This window comes from Branchiostoma belcheri, unplaced genomic scaffold (genome assembly GCF_001625305.1).
Source record: "Branchiostoma belcheri isolate BF01 breed outbred unplaced genomic scaffold, Haploidv18h27 scaffold26, whole genome shotgun sequence".
Taxonomy (NCBI): domain Eukaryota; kingdom Metazoa; phylum Chordata; class Leptocardii; order Amphioxiformes; family Branchiostomatidae; genus Branchiostoma; species Branchiostoma belcheri.
In genome coordinates, this window is record NW_017803865.1 from 720,079 (window position 1) to 744,803 (window position 24,725).

General features: G+C 40.9%; 1 protein-coding gene across 1 annotated transcript; it reads left to right on the plus strand.

Moving 5' to 3' along the window:
- The first annotated feature begins 917 nt into the window (after positions 1-917).
- LOC109471853 (leucine-rich repeat serine/threonine-protein kinase 1-like) lies at positions 918-24,685 on the plus strand. Its single transcript, XM_019771247.1, has 40 exons — positions 918-1,383; positions 3,720-4,135; positions 5,112-5,295; positions 5,632-5,768; positions 6,008-6,124; positions 6,281-6,396; positions 6,504-6,675; positions 7,061-7,207; positions 7,555-7,715; positions 8,098-8,330; positions 8,609-8,772; positions 9,154-9,317; positions 9,504-9,641; positions 9,877-10,022; positions 10,357-10,500; positions 10,685-10,777; positions 11,232-11,341; positions 11,699-11,784; positions 12,066-12,218; positions 12,895-13,065; positions 13,428-13,586; positions 13,875-13,982; positions 14,204-14,369; positions 14,545-14,821; positions 15,093-15,305; positions 15,683-15,784; positions 16,188-16,333; positions 16,676-16,846; positions 17,052-17,170; positions 17,595-17,747; positions 18,068-18,319; positions 19,073-19,165; positions 19,801-20,025; positions 20,350-20,552; positions 20,924-21,038; positions 21,608-21,772; positions 22,046-22,192; positions 22,536-22,673; positions 23,081-23,241; positions 23,387-24,685. Exons 2-40 carry the CDS (start codon positions 3,742-3,744, stop codon positions 23,883-23,885), a joined length of 6,642 nt encoding a protein of 2,213 aa, XP_019626806.1. The 5' UTR covers positions 918-1,383; positions 3,720-3,741; the 3' UTR covers positions 23,886-24,685.
- The last annotated feature ends 40 nt before the right edge of the window (positions 24,686-24,725 follow it).

Here is a 24,725-nt window from a genome sequence, read left to right on the forward strand (position 1 = left end):
ATCCAGTTATCAAACTAACGAGTACAACGGCCATATAAGATTTGTTCAATGATTCACTGCTATATAATAATATCTTAAATACAAGGGAGGCATGTATGGTATTTATAGCAGGACATCTGCATAGTTTTTGTACAATATCCAATGATCATGTGCAACAGGAGTTCCCTGGCTCTACAGCTGTAATAGATGACCTAGTACAGGTGTCTCCCACTGCAAGGTCAGAGGTCAAGTCTAAAAGTCTTGACCAAAGCAAGTCTCTGTGTCATTCCTCAGTTTGTCACTTCTTAGAGTTAGGTCCTAGGTCAGACAAAAACGCTATTCTGTTATGAATGTTAGACAGGACAGGTTTCAGGATGCTTAATATTCAGATGGACAAAATCACATCCCCCAACTTCATCTCATCAATTGAACTACTGACCCTGTACTTGAGGACAATCTGTCGTCCCTAGCTTCGGCCTCCGACAAGATCCACAAGACCACCCCACTAATACCAAATCTCCATGCCATTTATCCCACCTACTGACCCTGTACTTGAGGACAATCTGTCGTCCCTAGCTTCGGCCTCCGACAAGATCCACAAGACCACCCTACTAATACCAAAGCCTCATCATCTCATCATCAAAAAAAACCTTAGGTCCGCCATGTTTCCTTCCCGTCATGCTAAGAAAATTACATTGAACTTCAATTGCAAGTGCTAAACACAATCAGCGTATATTACGCCAAAGCCATCGCCTCTATACACTCCTGCCAAAATGAACACACAACCAGGTAGGCTTTCAGTTACTGCTCTTTCCAAACATACCGCTAGGCGTCGTCCTTACACTGTGGCCCGGTGACAGGTCCCACAATGCACTTCACTCAACTTTGGCCTGCCCCATTGCATGACGGGAAACAAAATGGCGGCGCCCATAAAATCGAGGTAAAGTAAAACAGGTTCCGCTATCGCGAACCTGTAATGATCTAATGATGCCCCCTTCAGGGATGATATGGTATCAACCACAACAGTTTGAACGAAGCGCGTGTGTACCTGAGCTGAGTCCGCGGCATTACGTCCACCTGGCCAGGCGTGAGCGTCATCATACATTCAAGACCGGTTTATGTGGGAGTAGGTAAACACTGCAGCTTAGTGGGAAAAGAAATCAGGCAACAGAACTCCTCGTCGGCCCAGTGATCGTTAATCATTTACAGGCACGTTTCTTGGTGCATCGTTTTCTCCCGCCTTGTGTTGACCCCGGTCCCGGACAGGGAGCCAGTGCCACTCTACCGGGAAATATGAAGACGCAAAAACTCCAATGCGGAAGTGTTGGGTGTGAGCTTGTTCTGGAGGTTCAAGAGGATGTTCCTGTTCAACTGAATCCAGAGGATTTGTGACGGTAGCAGGAAGTAAGACATTTCTTCAGTATTATACAGCTACAGTATGATTAAGTTATATAAGATAATGTTCAACCCGCCTTGGTCAAAATTATGATTTGGACTGTTCACTGAAGATTGGCCTCTGTAGCTCTGTGTTCCTGTAACAGTTGTAACTTTTCATTGAGATCAAGGTATTGGATTGGAATCCACAGCAAACGCAATAGTTCGCTTGGCGTAGTCATTGGTCACGTGATCGAAACTAACTGAATGAACTTCCCAGAAGAGGAGATGGTCCGAATGTCCGAGAAATCTTCATGAGATGTTTTAGCCCAGTTGTTTTGCTTTGGTTGTAGAAACTATCCTTCCACTGGGCAGGCATGGTACTAGTAGTTAATATGGTGAAAAGGTAAGGCCAGAGCAAGTGAATTAATAATTTCATACGATTTTTTAATGGATCTCAAGAATCTTTGGTTGGCACTAATGACAGGGTCTTCCCTAAGGGTTTTTCCAGCACTATTGTTGTTGTCTATTGTGCATTAACAGGACTTTCATGTAGATAACACCCTTTTTTTATACTGTCATCTGTAACCCTTACCAGACCCTACAGAATCTGATAATTCAATAAAATGGGGCAAAAATAAGACTTCACATTAATTTTCTAACCAAGATTTAAACGTGAAAAGACTGACACGGCCACATTCTTTCAAATTCAAGGTGAACATTCTACACTGTAGGCCATGCACAGATTCACTGACTGAATGGTTGTATTCAATAAAAGAATTCCTGTGCTTTGTTTTTTTTCCAATATTGACCTGAACAATAATCTCAGCTGAGAAACGGATATACGTTAGCCCTTGTACAGGACTTATGGGTTTTCCTGATTCTACAGTTGTGGTGGGAGTATATAACATGGTCATGATAAATGAGTTTTGTGTGTAATTGCCAAGCAAGAATGGGAGATTAATCCAGTTTTCTCTAAAGGTAAAGGCTCAACAACTGCAAGAAATTTCCCAGTCCCATGTCACTTGCAATTTACATGTTAGTGTAGAAATAAGCGCATATTATTAAAGTCAACAGCCAAACCTCTGATCCTTGGCCATACTCATAGTAGAAATGTAAATTGTCATACACTACCTGCAATCATGTACAATGTAACAATGCGCAGCATAACTGGGCAAGTGCCAACACAATATTTTGAACTTTGAACTTGGTAAATGTGAACTTAACACAAGGTGAACAGGTCCCTGAGATAAAGGCAGCACAATAAACAGTACTCGACTAAGACTGCTCTCCACTGCAAAATGCACTGCCATGAGTACAGGCTCTTGACCGCTTCCCCATTGATTCCATCAGACTTATGTGTAAAGGGTTCAAATTTAGTACATTAGATAACAAGATATGCTGTTACATTCTTAAGATGAAAAAAAGGAAAATGGTAGTGTAAAATTATAGGATAGAAACAGCTACTGTTGAATCTATGGCATTTGCAACTGTCGACTTAGGTACCGCAGGTAATTCAAAATCTTGCAATTTTGGCATGCTCTTCGTGTTCTATCAAATACTATATTACATGTACATGTGAGTGTACCTGTTGATTACAGACAAATCATGATCCCAAAAGGCAGGGGCTTCTCAGAAGCCCCATGTGAGATATGCATCTTCTGTATGTCAAACATAGGCCAGACTGTTTATCCAATGGCAGTATGAATATGTGGCACTTTTGTTTGCTGCAAACCACTTTGTTTGTAGTCTTATGACAACATTAGTTCATGATCAAAGTGCATTTGATGAGGGGGTAATGTTATCCATAAATAATACTGGCCACGAAGAGTAGGCTTTTAGCACTATGGGTTTTTCTTTGCAGTGTAAATAGCATGTTGCTTGTACAAAGTTCTCAAGAGCAATTTCCTCGGTGCCATTTAACAAGCAAATAGAATGAAACCAATGATAAAGGAGCGGAGACTAATACTGTAACCTGATTGGTTAGAATTTAAGGGGTTATCAAGCAGATTAGTAACTGAAGAATGTTCTTTGTTATGAGATACCAGCAGCCTTGAGGGCTGCATGATGATGTGATATGTAAGTCTTCTCTTAAGACTGCTTTTAATGAGTCAAAAATTAGCTTATTTAACTTTAAAAGTAACACTACGGTAGTACTCTGAGTTGGCTAAATAATCAGATGAACACAATTGCTTGTTGTCGACATTTTAGATTTAGGCCCTACAAGTGGTTTGCATGGATGTCTGCTACAAGGCTCTGGCCCCTCCCCTTTCACTTTCTTGCTATAGTGTGACTTGTGAGTTTATCTGTAAAAAGGAATTGTTTTACAAAGTAATGATTTTTTTCTACATTTTCTTCACTTACAGGTGACCTTTACTACAACCATAAATGGCCAGCAGAGAGCACAGCAGCCACAGTGTGGATAATTTTGTTGTCGTTGATGATTTCTTCTCTGAGGCCTCAGGCCCCGGTGGTTATGAGTCAGCCATCGTGCAGCTGGTCACCCACTTGAATGAAGTGCAGGATTCCTTGAACAGTCTCTTCAAGGAGCTCAGTAAGGATGAAGCAGGGACAATCATTGACCTCCTTAGCTGTTCACAGAACAGCCCAGAGTACAGGATTCCAGAGGAAGAGTTTGCAGGGGCAGGCCGCGGGGACATCGCAGCGATCTTCACAAAATACTACTGTCAAAACATTGAGGCTATCGGAGACTTTCTACAGCAGATCTGCCGAGAAGACTTGCTGACCAGGCTTCCCATGATGCAATCCTTTTGTCCAGCAGGTAGGTACTGCTCGGTTGGGTTAAGGCGGCCTAGGCTGATATTCATGTTCGAGTTCGGACGTGTGTCTGCACGATTGCCACATACATGTTTCGAACCCGAATCATGTTCCACCATGTTCGATATGACGTCATTCGAATAGAACGCGTGTTCGAATTCGGGGTTACTGGCGGTCATTTGTATGTTTCCCCTGTAAACCCGCGTTGTTACGCATTTTATTCACGGAGTATGACTTAAACGGCTTTACGCGCAGCTGAAAACAAATAATTCATCTTTAGAGTAATCCATGTTTACGTATTATCACTTTTTAATCAAAATTGTCCGAGGCTATTTTGCATATAAGTCGAAATTTTTTAACTGTGGCAACTTTTTAACGAAAAATGACAGAAAAATAGCTGTTTCTGTCGTTTTTGGCCCAACAAAACAATGTAACTGTCATTTAAAACAAAATAGCCTCGGAAAAAAATAATAAATAGGGGGTTGGCTTTCTACTTGTAAAATATCATGATGAAAGGTGTTGTTACCGCTTGCGCGTAAAGCCATGAAGTAAACAGCTTTTTTTTAACCAAAATGTTGATTTTTAACCCAAAAATTCAGAAGTAGTAAAAACAAAATAACCTTTATTCAATGTGTTTCAAGTACTACTAGAACTGTGTGAAGTTAAGTTGTGGTGCGACCAAGCTATCAAAAGTTACAGCCATATGTATGAAATACTAATCATAGTTGGCCATAGGCTGCCGTAACCCAAGCGAGTGGTGCATTGTTTGTTACAGTTGAATTATCTTTATAGTGAAATGGCCTATGTTTTGGATTGTATTCAGTCCCATTTGGTAGATGCTGAAGAATGTTCTTTGGCTGTTGACAAAAATATGTCAAAAGGGATCCTTTAATTTTGTCATATACATGTACATGATTTCAAACACTTGTAATCCATTAGAAATGCTAAAATTTGCTGAAGACATTCCTTCTTTCTTGCAGACAGTGGCTTTTTCAAGGGTACTCTGAAGATCAAGGAAGTTCCACTTGCCATTTTCCCAGAGAAACAAGCCACGATCACCTCCTTCCTGGGGCATGTGTTTTCTAATGGACAGATCCTGGCTCAGGCCTTCTTGTACACAGTTCGCCCAGGAGAACCCATGGAGCTGGACTATCTCATTGAGAGGTGAAAATATGCAAGTACTTTAAGGCTCAGAATTCTTTACTCTTGTTGCTTTCAGCATTTGATTAAAAATACAGAGCCTGTAAAAATGCATTATGAAATCCCTTAGACCTAGAAAAAAATGTTGTGTTTCCTGTATCCCTATCAACCGACCCTAATTTTTTTCAGGACTGAAACAAGAAACACAATATTTTTTTGCTAGGCCTTTAATACTGTAATTTCATCATGTTACATAAAATTATCTGCAGTTGACAGTTTTATACACCTTTACTAGTATGTATGTCTGTGTCATGTATGTATTTGATCAAATTCCCACTTACTTTCATTGCTTCCTCCCAGGTCTGCTGTCCAACTACCCTCCGATGCAGATCAGTTGAAGTATCTGGTGAAAAAGCCTCTCACAAAATTCATACAGTTGCAAGTGTCGTACATCAGCATTGAACAGATAGGTGTGGATATAAGCAGTGTAAAGGGAGGTATGCTATATTCCACATTTGTTGAACTTCATGTCATTTTACAGTCCTAGGTTCATTCGTTGAAATTTCTCCTAAACCTCGGGCTCTGTTATTACTGCTTTTAAGAAAAATCAACAGTACATGTAGTATTGTTGTGCAGTAGACTGTCGTGCATGCTCAGTGGTACTGACAGTAGCTAGTACAATATTATATAAAGTACATGTATGTAAAACAAAAATGTTAATTTTTTTTTTTCACAGAAGTACAATTGATCTACAATGAGTTGAAGATTGCTATACTGGATGGGAGCCCAGAGAAGCTGAAGGCTGCCATACAGAAACATGGCTATAGTGCAATCAGACTTGTTTTGGGCAAAGGTTTGTTCAGTACATATACCATGCAGCTGTGACATAGATACTTTCTCCCCTTTTTCACAAATGTAGCTATGAATATCTGTATGTAACTGTATATGTAATACAAAACCTGGCAGTAAAAACCATCATTTGATTCAAGTTTGATGTTCTCATTTGCAGATCTAGAGGAGGGAACCATGGGTTCCCTGTTACACATTGCCAGCAGAGAAGGACATGTGAAGTGTGTGAATGAACTTCTAGAGATTGGAGCCGATGTTAATGCCCTGGAACAGGAGGTGAAGTACATGATAATCTGCACTGCATTTAGAAGCAATGTCCTTGGAACTTTTGTGTAGGCATGATAAAAGGTTGCTTTTGTTAAATGCACTGTTGTGTTAAACAGGGCACACCTTTGTCTCTGGCCTGCCAGTCTGGCCATACTGATGTGACTGAACTGCTGCTGGAACATGAGGCAGACCCGTGGACACGTATACACAGGCAGGGTACTGCACTGGAGATTGCCTCTCGCCATGGACACATGTCAGTTATCAATATCATGCTGGAAAACTATCCAGGTAAATGACTCTATTATAAGGGAATGTTGTAGATTTGTTTATTGATGTTTGGGCATTTTTTTCTTACTCTTTACTTCTTTACTTCTTACTCACCAATATAGCACAATGTTTTCAGTACACTTGAACGGAGGAAATTTATGACCATTAAGAAAAAGACACATGTCCTTGCTATGCTGAGCAAGCTTAAGCGAGCAACTGTACTCTATGTTACAGATAGAGGGCAGACATGATGATAGTCCTTTGGCAGCTGCAACAACATTAAGATAAAAAAACACTACAAAGAATCTTAGTCACCTAGTAACAGACAATGAGCACTACTATAATGACAGTGATCTCTTTGGACCAGAACAGACCTACATGATGTTTTTTGGTTTGTCTTATTCAGATCTGGTGAGCTCCCCATCCACACTGACTGTCCAGCTGTATGCTGCCTGCTGTGGAGGACACTTGCCTGTTGTGCAGTTCTGGCTTGCTAATGGAGCCAGGCTCACATCCTCTGATGAACCAACACCTCTGTATGGGGCATGTTCAGGTGGGTGGTCATCACATTAAACTTACAGAAAACACTGTCACCAGATTGGGTTGTTACCATATGTGTTGTAACACCTTGGCTTGCTTACTGCTTACACAAAGTCAAGTTTTCATCTCAACTCACCATGTTTGCAGACATTTTGGTTGCAATATTGAATTCAAAGTGAGTGTATTGTCACTTTGACACAGATTAAGCTATGGTTGTACATTCTGTTCTCCAGGCTATTACTGCAAACAAATTTTGCAGCAAAGACATTTCAGCTCAGGATGATCAGTCATTATATGGTTGTATTGCTATTCCGTGTCATCTGCAAGAAAATAACTTCTATTATAATCAAAAATATGCAGGTGGCCATGTTGAAGTTGCCAGGTTCCTTGTGGACTGTGGTGTTTGTGTGACTCAGAATGAAGTAGACTCCTTCCCTGAAGTGTTGGCTCTGACCATGGAGAAGTACATCTCAGCCAAGGACAACAGGACATCTCCACCTGGGGAGAACCCACCTCAGCAGGTACTAAACAAGCATTGACACATTAACATGGAAGTTCACCTGTGTTAGTAGTAATCAACTTACAATCCAATTACATGTACAATCCATTGTCATCACAAGTGTAGACACCTGTATTGAGCATATGTCATTGATCAACCTCCTCCCTGCTCACATGTGCTGTCACTGGAAGAAGTTTGGTCCATGGATAACCTCAAGCAGAGAAATGTTTAAATCTATTGTTGAGGTACAGGATGTTGTACTTACTGTGAAGCATAGTCTGATTTACTTTACTGTTGCTGCGATAAATATATAATTTTATCCAGGGGTATGTCATATTTTGTATAATGTTGATTAGACATCTAAATCAACATTACACATGATAAGTATTATTTTGTTTATGTAGCTTGTTGCAAAGTGGAGACAGCGTCATCTGTACGCCATGCATGAGACGTGGCTCCAACATCATACTGACACTTTGGTGGAGATTGACCTGTCCCACAATGCACTGTGCAGCATCCCAGCCATCCTACCATGGGGAATGAACAAACTGGAAAGGCTAAACCTATCCCACAATGCACTTGGTGCTCTGTCTCTTCCAGAGGGTAGAGAAGAGTCTAATGACATTCTCTGCTTAAGGTATACAGAAACTTTTCATGTGTGAATTAATGCACAGTGCCGATAGGATGATGGATATTCTTTGTCGTCCCAAATCTGAATTGAACTGGGTAATATTAGTACATTGAAGATAGGAGACTAAATGTCAATTTGGACTTAATATCAAGCAGCTGTCACACTCTATCCGGTTTAGCATCTGTTGTTCCCCATCTTCCGGGAGTTAGGTGTGATAAAGCATGTACACTGGATCTACATATGTTGACACAGCATTTGGTATGTGTTGTTTTGTTTTGTTACAGAATGGTGGACATGGATGTCTCACACAACAGACTTCAGTGGATCCCTCCCCAACTGTTCCTCATCCCCAGCCTGGAGAAACTCAACCTCTCCAACAACCAACTCAAGTCTCTGGAGTATGCACTGGAGGATGAGATTGCTGATCTGTCCAACAGGCCAACTCCTGGTAAGTACCGATATAAAAGGCATACTACACCCCTGAGAACAGTATACTTGGATACATTCTAGGCTGGGGTATAACTTGGTCTGTTACACCAGTAGTCATGATTATTGACTGAAGCCAGTACTAGTAGTGACCTATACGATTTGTATATCCTTGACTCTGATTTCATGAACATGTATGTATGCATGTTCGAATTCAACATACATGTACATGAACTTCCGAGTTGTAAGATAGAGTAAAGTAAAAAGATCCCATACCAACATAGGAAATGTATAGTCATTTTGATGACTCAGTTGTCCATTTTGTAGTTATGGAGCCAGACTTTCCTAACTTACAGCACATGCTGGTCTAAATCATCAGGCTGTTCTGTTCCATGTGCTGTAGGCAGTGGTACCAGGTGGAGGTGTGAGAAGCTGAAGATCCTGGATGTGTCCCACAATCAGGTGACAGAACTGCCAGAGGCCATCAAAAACAGCAAAGACTTGAGCAGGCTGATCCTCAACCACAACAAGGTCAAGGTGCTGCCCAATCCATGGGGATGTCCTCTGGTAAGGGACCATGGGATATACAGGTGTAACTCACCCAGATGTATTCTAACCATTAGTGTTATATCCTTGCCTGTTATAATGGGTACAATCATGACATTTGTAATCAACTGAACCTCTTTCACCTCTGGGCTTATTTGTGATATTAACATTGAAGTAGTGTTAACTCAGTTCTGTCCTTTAATACAGGATGTCCTTGATGCCTCCTCTAACCTCTTGCGGACCTTACCTGCCAGCCTGGAGTTTTTCTGGTCCGACACATTAAGGTACCTCATCCTGAAGAACAACAAGTTGGATGAGATACGTTGGGAGGTCTGCAGGCTGAAGGTAGAGCTTCTAGTTCTACTACTGTAACAGCAATTTTGCTTTTAAAAAGTTCTTCCTACACCATGTAGTGTATAGGGCAGTGTCCATCTCCATTCTCCAAATTTGCTCTTTAGGTGCTTCCAGTATCTAGTTTTAAGTGATATTAGCTTGGAACAGTGAAAACTGTAACAGTAACATATCATTCCTGTAAAATGCAAATTGCATTTGAGCTATAAACTTTGGATATTTTGAGCAGGCCCTGACAGAGTTGAACGTTAGCCACAACAGACTGGAAAAGTTTCCGAAGCCAGAACACTGGAAATGTCCCTACTTGACCTCTCTGGACATCAGTCACAACAAACTGACCAACGGATCATTACCTGAGTCCCCCAGCACACCTGGGTAAGGATCAGTTTGGAACAGCTCTATGTTCTGACATAGGGTTGTTGGTACACTAGTTATAAGGTTGAGTTGTCAGATGATATATGGGGGTCAGAACATAGGCGTGTAACCAAGCAGACAAAAGTCTTTAGGAGAGGGTTGTTGGTTTTTGTAATGCGACTACTGTACAATGCTCTCAAATATAGATCACATGTACCATGATTTCTAGTAACAATTATCTTAAAGTTTCAGTCTATGTAAAGGTTGTCCTTTCTTGTATCTGTATGTAACAACCAAAATGTCCTAAAGACTATAAGGTAGATTTTGTTTCTTGCATTGTGTTTGTCATTTACAGCCCTGAGGAAAAGAAGAAGAAGTGGAAGCTCTTTGGAAAGAAGAAATCAACAGGGGAGGTGGAGAGGCCCAAGTCTGCCATGTTCTATAACGAGGATGACCACTATTCTAAGGAGATTGAATTTCCAGATATTTTCATTCCCAGGTAAAACAGCGATGTTTGAGATGCTTGACGTACTGTATTTATCATCACTTGGAAACCTGGTTTTATTTCGGGTGAAGTGTATTTGGTGTTTGTATTATTTTAGTGTTCACTATTTTCTCTTTCTGTCCATATTTAAGTTTGACAAAGTGAGTGAAGAAATATTAATTTCCCCTTTGACCCCAAGGTTACAGACCCTCCTGATGAATGATAACAACCTGCAGTCAGTGCCCAGCAGTATCTGCAAGTTAACACGGCTTGAAGTGTTGGACCTCAGCAAGTAAGGAGAGAACATGCCAAGTACAGAGACATTGATGTGATGCTTTGTTCTCCTTGACTAAAGCAAATCTGATACTTTTGTTATGTTCCAGTTTCTATAAGCTAATATTAAATACAATCCATTTCATTCTAATTCTGAGTGCTTGATGCCCATTCAGTGTCTTTCTCACCTGTCCTTCCCTGTGTATGTTTAAACTTGACAATGTGTGTTTAGTTATGTGACTCATCACTCATGGCTTTATTGGTAGCATGCATACATGTAGTCCAGTGGTGAGTTTAAACCTCAGCTGTTGTCAATACCTGACATGCACACTCCTGGAGGGGGCTTCAGTCCATAGGGCGGGATGGTTCAATGTTCAATACCTGAGTGTATATGACGAGTAGAAAATTAGTCCTTCAATGAGCTAAACTGAAAACTGGTTCACTTTGAATTCACTTTTTTACTTGACTGACAGTAACCCGGACCTGCATGAGCTGCCCCTTGCCCTGGGGAACCTGCGTCAGTGCTGGCAGCTGGGGTTGGATGGCCTGTCCCTGCACCATGTCCCCAGCCATGTCAGACCTGGTGAGAGCACTAACACCTGTTTTGTGGGCACAAGACTTCTTCTTTTTGATACCCATGCTTCTCACCAACATGGCAGGATGCACGTACAGTTTGAATCCAATTTTAGTCAGATTGCCACATACCTGTACTTGATTTGTGTGGGATTTCCTGTCTTAAGGAACAATGAGGAATGACATTGTTATCTGTCAAAATTGGAAATCGGATACTCTCTATTAACAACCTAGAGATACAGGAAAGAGCACTTATATAATTGTGGAAATGACTTATTTTATACATTAATGTTTATTTTATCTGTCTCTGGCTTTACACCATCTGTTCCTTCATTTCAGTTGGAAGCAGTAAGTCTACCCCAAAAAGTGCGAGACCTGCTGGCATTCCTGAGAGCACAGCTTAGAATGTCAGAACCCTGCAACAAGGTCAAGCTCATGTTGGTTGGAAAAGAGGTAGTTATATGGAAGGTATTTTTTTTAAAGAAGTCATGTATAGTGATTGAACAAATAGGATGGTTTACAAGAAAGGTGATTGCATACGGTAATTGTTAGCTTAATAAGTACTTTCATGCTTTTAGTATATTTACAGGATCAGCTTGAAGTTCTTGCCTGACTTAGGTACTCCCTATCTGTACACAAATTAAGAAATTGTGATGTCTTTACCGGTACATCTCATTACATTTGGTTCCCCTTGATTTTCTAATATTCTTGTCATATTGAATGGTTAATTGTAGGGTACAGGAAAAACCACTGTGCTTGATGTGTTGATGGGAAGGCCTGCCCAGCAGAACATGCCCACCAACGGAGTACAGGTTGGTCAGTGGTGCTGCCTTCCCCCAAGGAGAAGATCTGCTGGACTATTCAACAGCTTGCCTCGAGATGCTAAGGTGTGCAGCTCTCTGGCACTGCTTTGGTAATGGATAAAAGGGAGAAGAAGTACACCTAATGTATATTCTAATGAAAGTGTATTTTTGCCTTTGGAAGAATACTGTATTTAATTTACAATATTTTATTGGTTAATTGCACCTTGAAAACATGGGTCAGAATATTTCGTTCTTATAATTGTGACTTGCATTAAGTGAATTGAAAGTAACTGTAGGCATCGATTACAGATGTGCTGTTTCTTTATCATGTGGCAAAAGGAAAACAAATTGGTAGTTATGATTAATATGTCAGGTTATTTATTTATTTCTACTTCAAACATACATTGACAGGGAAATACACACATATACATGTCCATATGCCCTGAATTGCGTAAGCTTGTTACAAAACAATTGTACATACTATATGTGCTGACTGTCCTAACAAAAATACATATAGTGACAAACGCTTAACCAAGATCCAAGCTCACAGGCTGGTGGTTGGTCTAGGAAATAGAGTTATTGTAAAGTCTGACTGCAGTGTGCAAGAAAGACTGTCTCAGTCGTTCAGTCCTGGCCTTGGGAAGAGTGAACGCACTGTTGTTCCTCAGATTCCTGCCAGTGGCTGTGCGTCTTTGGGGGGGCACGAGATCATGCAGTGGATGATCAGGCTTTAATGTTATGTATGATGATTTTTGATCAGCTGCAAGCTCCAGAAGTCATCTTTAACACCTGGGATATGGGAGGCCAAGAGGTGTACTACCCCACCCACCAGTGTTTCCTGTCCCAGAATACACTGTTCCTGGTCACCTACAACCTTACCCTGAGGGAGAAAGGCATCAGCAACCTCAAGCCCTGGCTGCTCAACATACAGGTCAGCAAGACAAGCTAACAAGGTTCCCTGCAGAATTCAGTCCTGCAAGATCCTAACCTGTCCTGTTGCTAAACTGGAATTTCACCTTCACCTTAAGTTTACCTTTGTAACTTGTACATCTGTAAAATCTTTTGAAAGTTACGCCACATGTCATGGAGGTACAAGAATTGAACCAGACAGAAATGAACCTGACAAAATTGCTATTGCTGTTGACATATTATTATTTCATTCAATTTGTTGTGCATGTTAGGGGCTGTGCAATAAAACAACTTTTTGCGTTGTTTTCTGGACAGTACAATAAGCCAAGAATGGTAATGATTGTGTTTTCTCTCATGGCTGTCCTACTATTGTTGATGTTACAGGCTCGAGCACCAAACTCTTATGTCATCATTGTTGGCACATTTTTGGATTGTGTTCCAAAGAACGAGAGGGCTGGACAGGTGGCTGCCATGAGAGAGATGATTCGTCAGAAGTACCTCGAGCCTGTCAAGGGTTTCCCTGATATCAGAGCTATACAGGAGGTAGGAATGACTCACAATTTCAAAAACTTCATATTTCTTATACTCAAGGGTCATGAAACAATTTAAGACATATTGAAAAAAATATGATTGTTAAGTTAACTGTGGACTAAGTGTGCATGTAGCAATGCCATGTAAACAGTTGAAGAAAGTTGAAGTCAACGTCACTACATGTACATGTACTGCAGAAAAAGACTTTATAAAAAATAGCCACCATTGACAAGTAATATTATTCTGCCCCAATCCTCCTGTCAGTTTTGTTCTGCTGACAGTTTGTATGTTGTTGACCAGGTATCGTGCAGTACTGGGGAGGGTGTGGAGGAGTTGAGGCAGGCGGTGTATGAAGTCGCATGCAACATGAAGGACAAAGACACCGGGGAGAAGCTAGTGGGCAGAAAGGTAATATTTTGGCATCATTGTTATACGGTGGATAAAATTTTTAAAATTAGGAATCTGAAATCCCAGTATTTCTCACCACACTTTTAAGTTGGAATTTTTAAGATAATATCATAATTTGAATAATTTTCAACCTTTCTTTCTTAATGATTACATTGCTATTTTGTTGTGTAATGCCTTGCATGACTCATTTGGAGCATGTACTGTATGATTGTGTATATCAGGTTCCAAGGAGCTACCTTGAGCTGATGAAGGCAGTAGAGGAGGAGGCCCAGTTCAGACTAGAGACTGAGAGACTCCCTGTGCTGAATGAGGAGGAAACAGAGTTCTCTGCCCTAGTGCAGAACCTGCCTGATAATGACATCACCACCAAAGAGGACAGGGAGCTTGGTAAGGCATTTCTCAGATCTATCTATGGTACAGAGATCAGAGATAGGCAGGTAGTTTTGCGTTTCAGCAACGATTCTTGAAAGACCATTCATGCGTTTCATGTAAGAAAAGAGCTATTTGGTACATATTATTGTATTTCTACGTTTGCATAAAGATTTTCTGTTTCTTGTTATAGCTGTAAGGTTCCTGCATGAGATTGGCTCCGTGGTCCACTTCAGTGACCACCTGCGTGGGCTGGACTCTCTCTACTTCCTGGACCCATCATGGCTCTGTGACATGTTAGCCAAGGTCCTGACTGTGGAGGAGATCAACCGCTATGTACAGAACGGTCGCCTCCACAAAAACAATGTGCCCTTCCTGTTCAAGGACTCGCGCTTCCCTGAGCAGTTCATCCCCAAGTACCTCCAGCTGCTGGAGAGGTTTGAGATCGCCATGGCTGTGGACGACCAGGAGTGAGTGTCAACTTGCTGTTACAGTTGTACTGTAGTTTCTCTTAATTGAAGATACTGTTTGGACATTGTGTGTATTTTTTACCACAAACCAATCTCAGTTTCTGTCAGTAACTTGTAGCTAGGATAGAAAAAATTGTGCATGATTATACTGTAGAATACTTTCTATGATTATGTGAGAGAAGTGAAAAGTAGCATAAATTATGAAGGCCTTGGCAATAAAGATTATTTCATTTCAGTATCATATAATCATATAATGTTTTGGTGTATCCAGGCTACTCGTCCCCTCCCAGCTGCCCCAGGGAGCCCCAGCTGCTACTGAGTATGTGTCCCGTAAGCTGCTGCGGAGGTACTACCGCATGGTGTACGTCCCCAGTGGCTTCTGGAGCAGGCTAATCTCCAGGTTAATCATCGGGCTGGAGCGAATCAACAGGCAGGAAAGAAAAAGCCAACTGCAGCAAAAGCTTGCCTCTTGGAAGGAGTCCAGGTGGTTATGTAGGGACTGTGCAGGTTGTAGCTGTGGAATATCTGGGTTGTGAAAGAGCTACATGTACATAATGTATAGGTATTTGTGTGTGAGTGGCATCGTGATGACGTAATGGTCAAAAGGTCCCGGGTTCATTTCCCTCACATGCCCAATTACACGACTTCCCTCACTATATGGCGGAGTCATGACCACCGAGCGTGTGTTGATACTTGTGTCCAAACACTGACGACGACACACAGGCTTAGTGTCGCCAATGTGCCATGATTTGCGCATTTGCCACAAAGAACTGTATATTTTTTTGTGTGTGTTTTTTTGTGTGTGTATGTGTGTTTCTTCTTGTGCATTTTCGTTGAATTTTTTTGTCTGTTTTCTTCTAGGGTGATCAAGCGCCACCCCAGTAAGAGCTTCAAACTGCAGCTCCAGAGGAGCTACTACTGGAGGGAGGCTATGGAGGTGGTGTACCAGGGAGGGGAGGTCAGGTGAGAATTAGATTTACAATCTATTTGCTTATTTATGAAAACAAATGAGCAGAAGATTTTTTTACCAATGAAATAGACTTCTACTAACTAAAGACTACTAGCAGTGACTAATGGCTGTAGTACTCCTTCAGCACCAAGGACAGGGTCATAGCAAGTTTGAATATGAGGGAAAGCAACAAGGTTCAGCCAGAGTTTCCGAGCTTGAAGTTGCTTGTTTTGCCAATTGCCCATCCTCTACATGTATGTACATGTATGATAGACTTCCCTGGTACCTAAACAACTATCCAACATCAGTTACTAACGAGTTTTAGGTAGCACTAAAATGCTACTGTAACAATCCTACACCCGTACTTTCTACATGATGTTCCAGGACTGAAAATTCTCTACCTTTCTTGTCCTTCAGAGTACAGTCCCTGTCCAGTAGTGCTGGCATGGACCCATTAGGGATGGATGGGGTGGAGATCATTGTCAAGTCTGAGACAAATGACTTCTCAGTCATGGGTTTTATTGCTGACCAGATCGACATCCTGATCATGGAGTGGTTCCCAGGTAAACCCACATTTGCTAAAATTATGACTTAGTCTTTAAGTTCTATCTGCTTAATATACATTGTAGGTAGGCTCTTGGCACTTCATTTCTCTTGGTTATGAAGTTGGGCAGCAGGGTTCATCTCTCTGTTATGATTTTTGGTGTCATTTACCTTTCAGTTTTCTTTGAAGTTTGAGCAGTTTTAATCTTCTTTGCAAGTAGATACACGTATTCATGCACACACACATATATGTTGAAGGTGGTGCCAGTTCTTAAATTTAAGTCAAACCAGTGTTGAACAACATCCTCATTAGTGCCATGTCATGTAGACCTTGTCATGTCTTTTTCTGATCACCCGTGCAGGTTTAAAGCAGGAGGTGGATGATGAGGGCCGGCCACTGGTACAGTGTGTCATCCCCTGTCCCGAGTGTCTCCGCAGACATCCTCACAGGTGCTCTGCAGTGGGAGACCCAAAGGACCCCAACAGACCCCATGAGTTCATGTTAGAAGGATGTGGGTTGGTGGCCTTGCAAGGTGAATACGACAAAATTGATTTTCAATTTTGATATTATAACTAACAATCTGAGGGCTTTTTCTTGCATTTTCTATTGGTCACAAGTCGATTCCATGCAATTATGATATGAATTTATAACCTTTCTGTCAAAGAACAAGTACTATTAGATACTGGTTTAGTTTGTGTTATTACTACCACGTGTGGCTGTCCATTGTCATGTAACAGAAGACACAGTGGAGTGTCCCAAACACCCTGACACCCCTGTCCAGTTGGCAGAACTCGTGCCAGACCTCCTCCTGGTAGACTTGCCAGAGAAACTGGTCATGCAGCAGGAAGACTTACAGGTTGGTTCAGTCATCATCAAATGGCTCTTTCCTCTTGCAGCCATCTGTCTGTCGCATGTCCTCCAGAGGCCCTACCTCTGCAGCTATGGGACCATCATTCAAAGGCATCCTTTCTGTGCATCTTACCACCTGGGTCATCTGACGATGAGAATCCTGCAGTTTGGTCATACATGTATATACTTTTCTTGACCTGCACTGCAAAGCTCAACTGTTTCCATCCTAAGCCAAGGGCAAGAACCTCCCGTCTATGCAAACTCAACAACTTGTCTCTGCCATCTTCTGCTTGTTATTCGTACCAACTATTTGTACCAATTATACAGGCAGTCTACAGGACTACACAAACATTTTATTCCATAGAAGACATGTAATTCAGTAGAGAGGATGATAAGGTAACCTGATAGAGATATTTCCATTGTTGTCTCAGGTGGAGTTTACAGGGGAACACCTGCTGGGTGTAGGAGGCATGGGAGGGGTTTACAGAGCACTGTACAAGGGGCAGGAGGTGGCAGTTAAGTGTTTCCACTCAGAGGAGAAAATCAGAAGAGCTGCAGCCTCAGCAAGCAGTCGAGAGAGTAGGGTAAGTCTTGTAGACTGTAGGGTATTTCATTTCAAAGGATAGAACAAACCAGGGTGGATGCAGATATTGTATGTTTCTAGTGTAAATGTTAACGGTACATACATTGTAATCTCATAATATCTCTAGGGTTGTATTTGCCCTCTCAAAACCTACATGAAATATCCAGTAAAGCTGAGAAGTTATATGCTGGAGTGCACAAGAAATATATTTTTTGTTGGTAAATTCTGAAGCCTAATACATACACAATGTCATGTAGTATAAATTTTTAAAGTTTGTATACTTTTTAATATTGTATTTGTATACCTTTCTCATGCAAATAGGGGAGTGAGGACACAGAGAGTCCTATTAGTTCTGCCAGCAGCGCACCCAGTTTTGATGGACAACTTCTGCGGACCCTTCAAGGCACCCAGGCAGTCAAGGCCTTCTCTGAGCTGCGGCGGGAGGTGATTGTTCTGCGGAAGCTGCACCATCCCTGCGTGGTGTCGCTCCTGGGGGTGTCCAGGCGACCTCTCTGTCTTGCCATTGAGCTGGCCCCCATGGGGAGTCTGAGGTCGGTCTTGGATGCCAAGCAGGTAATAAGCCCTCACCAATTGCATATTAGTTTTAAGTATTGTGTTCTTAAGAGTCTAAAGCAGGAATCCTTGATCTACTGCAGTCAAAAAGATGGGGCTTGCTACTGGATATCTGTGTTGTGTGCAACATTTAAGTTGTACTGACAAGAAAAAATCAACAAAGTAAATTTTGACTCATCTAGAGCTACATGTTGTAAGTCTTTACACCAGTAATACAACAATTCAACACAACTGGCAGTAGCAAAGTACTACCAATTAGTATGATGTATATAGTAGCAATGCAATATTAAAGTAACAAGACTGAATTTCAAACCAAAACATCATACTGTCCTGTGAAAAATACTGTACCATGCTGCAAACATCAATATTGATAACAAAATACTAAGCTGTTACAATTGCAGATGTAAATGGAATTGTTAACATAAGAAGTCTTAAAACAAACTCAATATATGTTGTATATCTATTCCTAACTGTAAAAATTTTTTGATTATTTTTTGTTTTTTCTTTATTATTATATAATTATATAATAACTTCACCACCATAAATTTATGAGACCCAAATATATGCATTTTCAATGGAATTATACTTAATTGCAGAATTGTGTCAACTGCACAAACTTAGAATATATGTGTACTGCAAAACCTCCTTTCCCTTTTTGCCACAAAATTACATGAAAGTCCCCAAGAAAATTGATTAATTTACAAATTACTTTAGTTTAACTAAAACTAAAACTGAACTGTGATTTTTTGGCAGGAGGAACGAGGAAACTGGACTGTGGAGAAGAACGCCGGAGCTCCGTTTGGCCTGCTCCTGGAGAGAGACATCACATACAAGATTGCCCTGCAGGTCAGTTCCCTTTCCTCTGTGGTACCAGTCAGATATGTTTGTACTACAACCTCTTAAATGTAAGATACATATATGCAGTTATAAATGCTATAGGCATCATCATATTAGAGTGTTTGAATGTGAATTACGATTAGACCAAATGTATAATTTAATAATTTTAAGCAATGCTTGGACTTACTAAGATACAATGTATAATAGAGTTTAGGAGTTGATATACAATGTACATTATAACAAATAAAGTGTACCTAAGGCCACACCAATTTTATTTCTTGGTTAACGGATTTTTCTAGAAAAATGAAAAAAAAAAATGAAAACAGGCCTAGGCATCCTGTTAGTATTATGGCCCAAAATGGCATGATAGGAGCCATGAAGTCAACACTCCAAGCTAGTTCAAAATTCAAACAATGAATTTTGAACTTTTAATGATACCACAGTGTTTATCACAGGATGTATTTCCATTGTGGCTAAATTTTATCATAAAGAAGATTGGATATTGTAACATTGTAAGTATTCAAATTGAAAAATTGTATAGAATGACAAATTGATTTATAGATAGTGACATCCTAGTGGCTTTGTCTGATTCATGATCATGATTTGTAAATATATGTACAATGAGAATCTACCCTATATTCCAGGTGGCGTCAGCCCTGAAGTACATCCATGACAGGGAGATCGTCTACTGTGACCTGAAGTCGGACAATGTGCTGGTGTGGAGCCTGGACCCACAGGTGCCCATCAATGTCAAGATCTCTGACTACGGAATATCCCAGTTCAGCTCTCCACAGGGCGTGCTCAGTAGTGATGGGACCCCGGGGTTTCAGGCTCCTGAAGTCCGTCCTGGCATGGTGTATGACTTTAAGGTCAGTGCCATGTGTGTTTTTCCCCAGAATCAATGAAATTTTCCATCCCCAACTGTCTGCCAATTGTAGCTGTTATCATAGTGAATTTTTGTAAACTTGTTATACTTACATGTACACACACACAGACTTGTTATACTTACATGTACATCACAGAATATGTTTTATTTCATTTATGAAGATTTACCACATCTGTGGAAGGATTGACATAACAGATGACTATCGCCTCTTCAAAGATGTAAATCCTGTGTTATATTGTATGAAACTTTTTGGAACCATAAAGCTTTTATCAACTTGCTCGACACTTATCTATGCTATATTTTGTAGGTTGATATTTTCTCCTATGCAATGCTCCTATACGAGTTGTCTACGGGCCTGCGTCCCCTGGGTCAGTACACCAGTGGCCTGGAGATTGCCCAAGCCCTCCGGGAAGGTGTCCGTCCCTCTCTTTCAGACCGCAACATCAGCATCAATTTCCCCTGTCTGGAGATGCTCATGAGAAAGTGCTGGGTGGCTGACCCTCAACGCAGGTCAGCAAGTACTTTTTTTGGCAGTTAATTATTCCCCACACCAGTATACATGTGGTGAGTAGAGTAGTAGAAGTATGAATTTTAGAGTCTTATCAAATCTTAAGTTGTGGACCAATTCATCAAATTGAGACTTCATCTGGCAGATGTCCATGTACATATTTTCAACTTCAAAATTGAAATTCCCTCAAATATGCTAGTAACTTTTGTGAAAGGCATCAAAATCAATTGTATAAGAAATACAAATGTACATAGCATAGTCACTGTGTACTGTCATAGTCATAGATTACAGTTATACCCATTAGAGCAACTAGCTGTGATATTAATGCGAACAGCCCATCTTGTAAGTGATGAGTTTCTCGCTCTCCCCTCAGGCCCGCCATAAGGGACGTAATTGAGCAGCTGAAGGACATGACGTTCATCAGTCAGCAGAGAGTGATAGAACTGAACAGGCAGCTTGTTAGTAGCATGCTGCCCTTACAGGCACAGGTAGGACAGCAATACATGTTTGTAAAGAAGTCAGTGGCAGGACAGCAGTATTCCTGTATCTGCATAGCTGGTATAACCACCTCTTGGCATAACTCACCAGCTACAATGTACATGTGTATATGCCAGTATATAAAGGAGCCATCAGCTAGGACAGCTGCTTATAAATGAGACATTGGTAGGACAGCAGTTTGGGAATGAAAACATTCTTATTGTTTCAAGGACCAGGTACGTGTATTGAATGTGATGTATATAGTATATTGTTACAAACGGCATGGATAATGACAATGACTGAATTTCACTTTCGATGAACAAAATCGTAGGCTTTAAGTTTTTTACAAACAACGGTGTTCTTTGGTAGGACATACACATCAGTCTAGTATAAAGATGAATGAGAGTAGGGTATAGTAATAAACATCAAAGGAACTACCGGTAGTTGTAAGCCTTTATTGGAAAAAGTTCTTCATTAACAGGTGTCATGCAAAATGTAGATGTATCCAAATTTTACTTAAGTTAACTTGTCAATGATTTACTTTTTCTTATTCCTGCCCTCCCTTGCCACTTCTGTACAGGACGGCAGAGACACTGTGAGTGTATGGGGAGGGGAGGGGGGCAGAAGAACCTACAGTGTTGTAGATGTGGAGCAGGAGGTTTTCAGGATTGACCAGAAGAAACTTCCCGGAGCAAACGTCTACTGCATGGCTGGAGTTGGTGCCAACATCTGGGCAGGCACTGGGGTAAGCAATGTACAGCAGATTATAGCAATCAATATTTGCCACCATTTTGTACCTTTCATTGGTAAGTTGGAAGGACACACAATTTGACATCAGAGCACAACAGCCATTATGACTGGTATCAGGTGTCACATGTAAGGTGATTGGCCATTCATAACTTGCAGTGGGACATTTGAAAATTTGATGCAGCACTATCTTATTGTGTGCATTGTTAATACTAACTCTTTAATACTAGGGGTCAATGTCAGTGCTGTTTTCTTCCTTGCCAAACTCCAGGCAGGTGAGATCGAGGTGTATGGACACAGGAGGACAGTGGGACTACAAGACCACCTGTGGACCATCAGATGTTCACCAGGTAACCAGGTGCTCTCACTCCTGGGTCACCAGGTGGAGGAAGTAGAGAACCTGTCATCAGTAAAGCAGGTGTGTATCCTGTGGAGTCTACAGTTGCACAGTAATGCAATTTCTTGGTTCTTGGAGCTTCACATGAATAGAATGGAACAGGTGGGCAAAATAAGAAGGATTTAAGAAAGGCATTCTGTAATGAAATACCTTAATAGAGGCATTCAAAGGCAGAGGTGAGGTTGTTGTGCAGATCAGAGTATGAGGGTACTGTATCAGGTAGTGTGGGATTGTTTTAGAGGAGGCCCCACAGACACATTTTGTCACTGATTTTCACCTTGTACAGTTCAGTTGGCTCCATTAAGGTATCGTTCAATGATAAGTATATCATCATCATCAATGATAGTTTCTACTCTGCTGACAGAGAAAGAAGAGGAAGTACCAGGAGGTGTATGTTGGGCTCAATAATGGTACCTTGAGGCTGTACAGGAGAGCCGTCCCTGACAACATGGACCATGATGATGACAACATCAGCAGAACAGAGTCAATGGTTGTTGCTCAGGTGATGATACTTTCTACACAGTTCCTCGTGAAACACAGGCTACGAAGTACAAAGTGAGGCAACTTTTATAGATATTCAATATGGAGATGCTGTTTTTTGCTGTCAGGATAGTACAAATGTATGATCAAGGTGAATTATAATTACTGCAAATTAGCCTATGAGTATTCTAGGACAGCAAATTAAGGCATCATGAAGTGCGGAAAAAACAAGTTTATACATAACATTGTACTTTTGCCACAGTTTCATTTAGAATCTTAAAACATTATAGTCAATGTACAGTGTAAATTTATAGTTGTACATGAATGTATTCTTTTGTGTATCCTTATGTGTGGAATGCAGAGAGACAGTTTAGCCACATCATGTGGCATAACTACATTGAAACAACCCTCTTGTTTTACCAAATTCAGGAGGAATCAGAGTGGGAAGAGGTCAAGGAAATTGTTCTTGGTGACAACCCAGAGGAGAGAGTGACATGTATGGCACTGGTCAACAATAATAAGGAGTTGTGGGTGGGATGTGGTGGAACTATTGTCATCATTGGCACAGCAACCAAGCTCAAGGAGCACAGGTCAGCTTGGCATACTGGTATAATACATGTAATAGAGTATCCTTCCATATTCCTACAATGTAGCTTAAATCCTTTAACATGTCTTGTGTTGTTGAGTATTAAAAACATAATGGCATGTAATAGTTTTATTGCTTTTCTTTTTCAGTGTTGAGTTGTTTTACAATTCCCTGATCCAGCTAAGGTGCCATGAGAACAGGGTTTGGTGCTTTGAACGTGGATCTGCCAAAGTCCTTGAGCTAGACCCCAGCAGCCACCAACAGGTCAGGGAGTTCTCATGCGAAGGAGACCAAGTCACAGTAGGCTCCATACTCGTGGTGAAGGACACACTGTGGGTGGGAACAAGCACTGGTGATGTCCAGGTGTTCAACATCAACCCTGACTCCCCCCACTATGACATTGGACAGCTCCTAGCAACTTTGAAGACTGAGCCACCAGAGCAGGGATGTGACTATGGAAGTATCCAACATATGACAGCTGTGGGGGGGAACAAGGTGGTGTATGCAAGGGACCAGATACGAAATGCCGACAGCCGTATGTGGTATCAAATGGTGACATGGGGAGCCATGGGTACACACGACATACACAGAGTACAAAGTTTCTGGAATGAGCTAAGGCAGGCAGAAAGAGAAATATTAAAAGAGTGACATAGGACAGTGGAAGCTTGAAATACTTCAGAATAATCAGTCTATAATTTTAACATTACCAGCTGGTATGCCTGTACAGATGTTGTGAACCACATGTTATATGTACATACTGTGCAACATGTAGTGCATTTTGTGTGACATGTCAAAACTATAATAGTACTTCTGGGTACAACCAATTATATAATTTTGGAAAATCTATTATGTATAATTGTACATGATATTATATGATGTATAATTGGACTACTCCCTAGGGATAAAAATATACATAAAAATATAAACTTAATCAGGTAAAGCATTCTTGAAACTAGAAAGGCAGATATTACAAATACAGCACATTTCAATCCATACTTTCATTCCAAAACAGACTGTTCCATATCAACCTTATGATTCCATGTACTCAGATATACATGTAGTGCTCCTCAATAATATTATCAAGCATTTCCATACCACCATGTAGTCCTCTAGTGCTTTATAGTTGCCCGTATACACTTTTTTTAGTAAAATATCCTCGGAACTCCCATTGCGGCATGTTTGTCCTTTAAGTTTAGGTCACTTCTTAACAAATTTGACACCTCAGGTCACATCATTTAGCCATATTATGTCTACTGTCTAGAAGTGATGTAGACCAGATGGTGAATTTGTTACTACCGGGTACTACATGACCATGACCTCAAATAACCTGCAGTTAGAAGTGTTTTCTCTAATTGTGCAAGCAGGGCAATCAATGTCTGCATTTAAAGATATGTACATGTACATGATGTATTGAAATTTTGTATATAATAAACTTGCAGAAAATTTTACCCAGTATAATTGTTTTGGTCAGTTTGTAGGAGATAAGTG

Bases quoted from the DNA above. Each gene is read 5' to 3' on its own strand.
- LOC109471853 (XM_019771247.1), top strand. From the start codon at position 3,742: ATGGCCAGCAGAGAGCACAGCAGCCACAGTGTGGATAATTTTGTTGTC. The intron at 14,370-14,544 runs GTAAGGCATTTC...TTCTTGTTATAG, and splicing joins CAAAGAGGACAGGGAGCTTG to CTGTAAGGTTCCTGCATGAG. The intron at 17,171-17,594 runs GTTGGTTCAGTC...TTGTTGTCTCAG, and splicing joins TGCAGCAGGAAGACTTACAG to GTGGAGTTTACAGGGGAACA.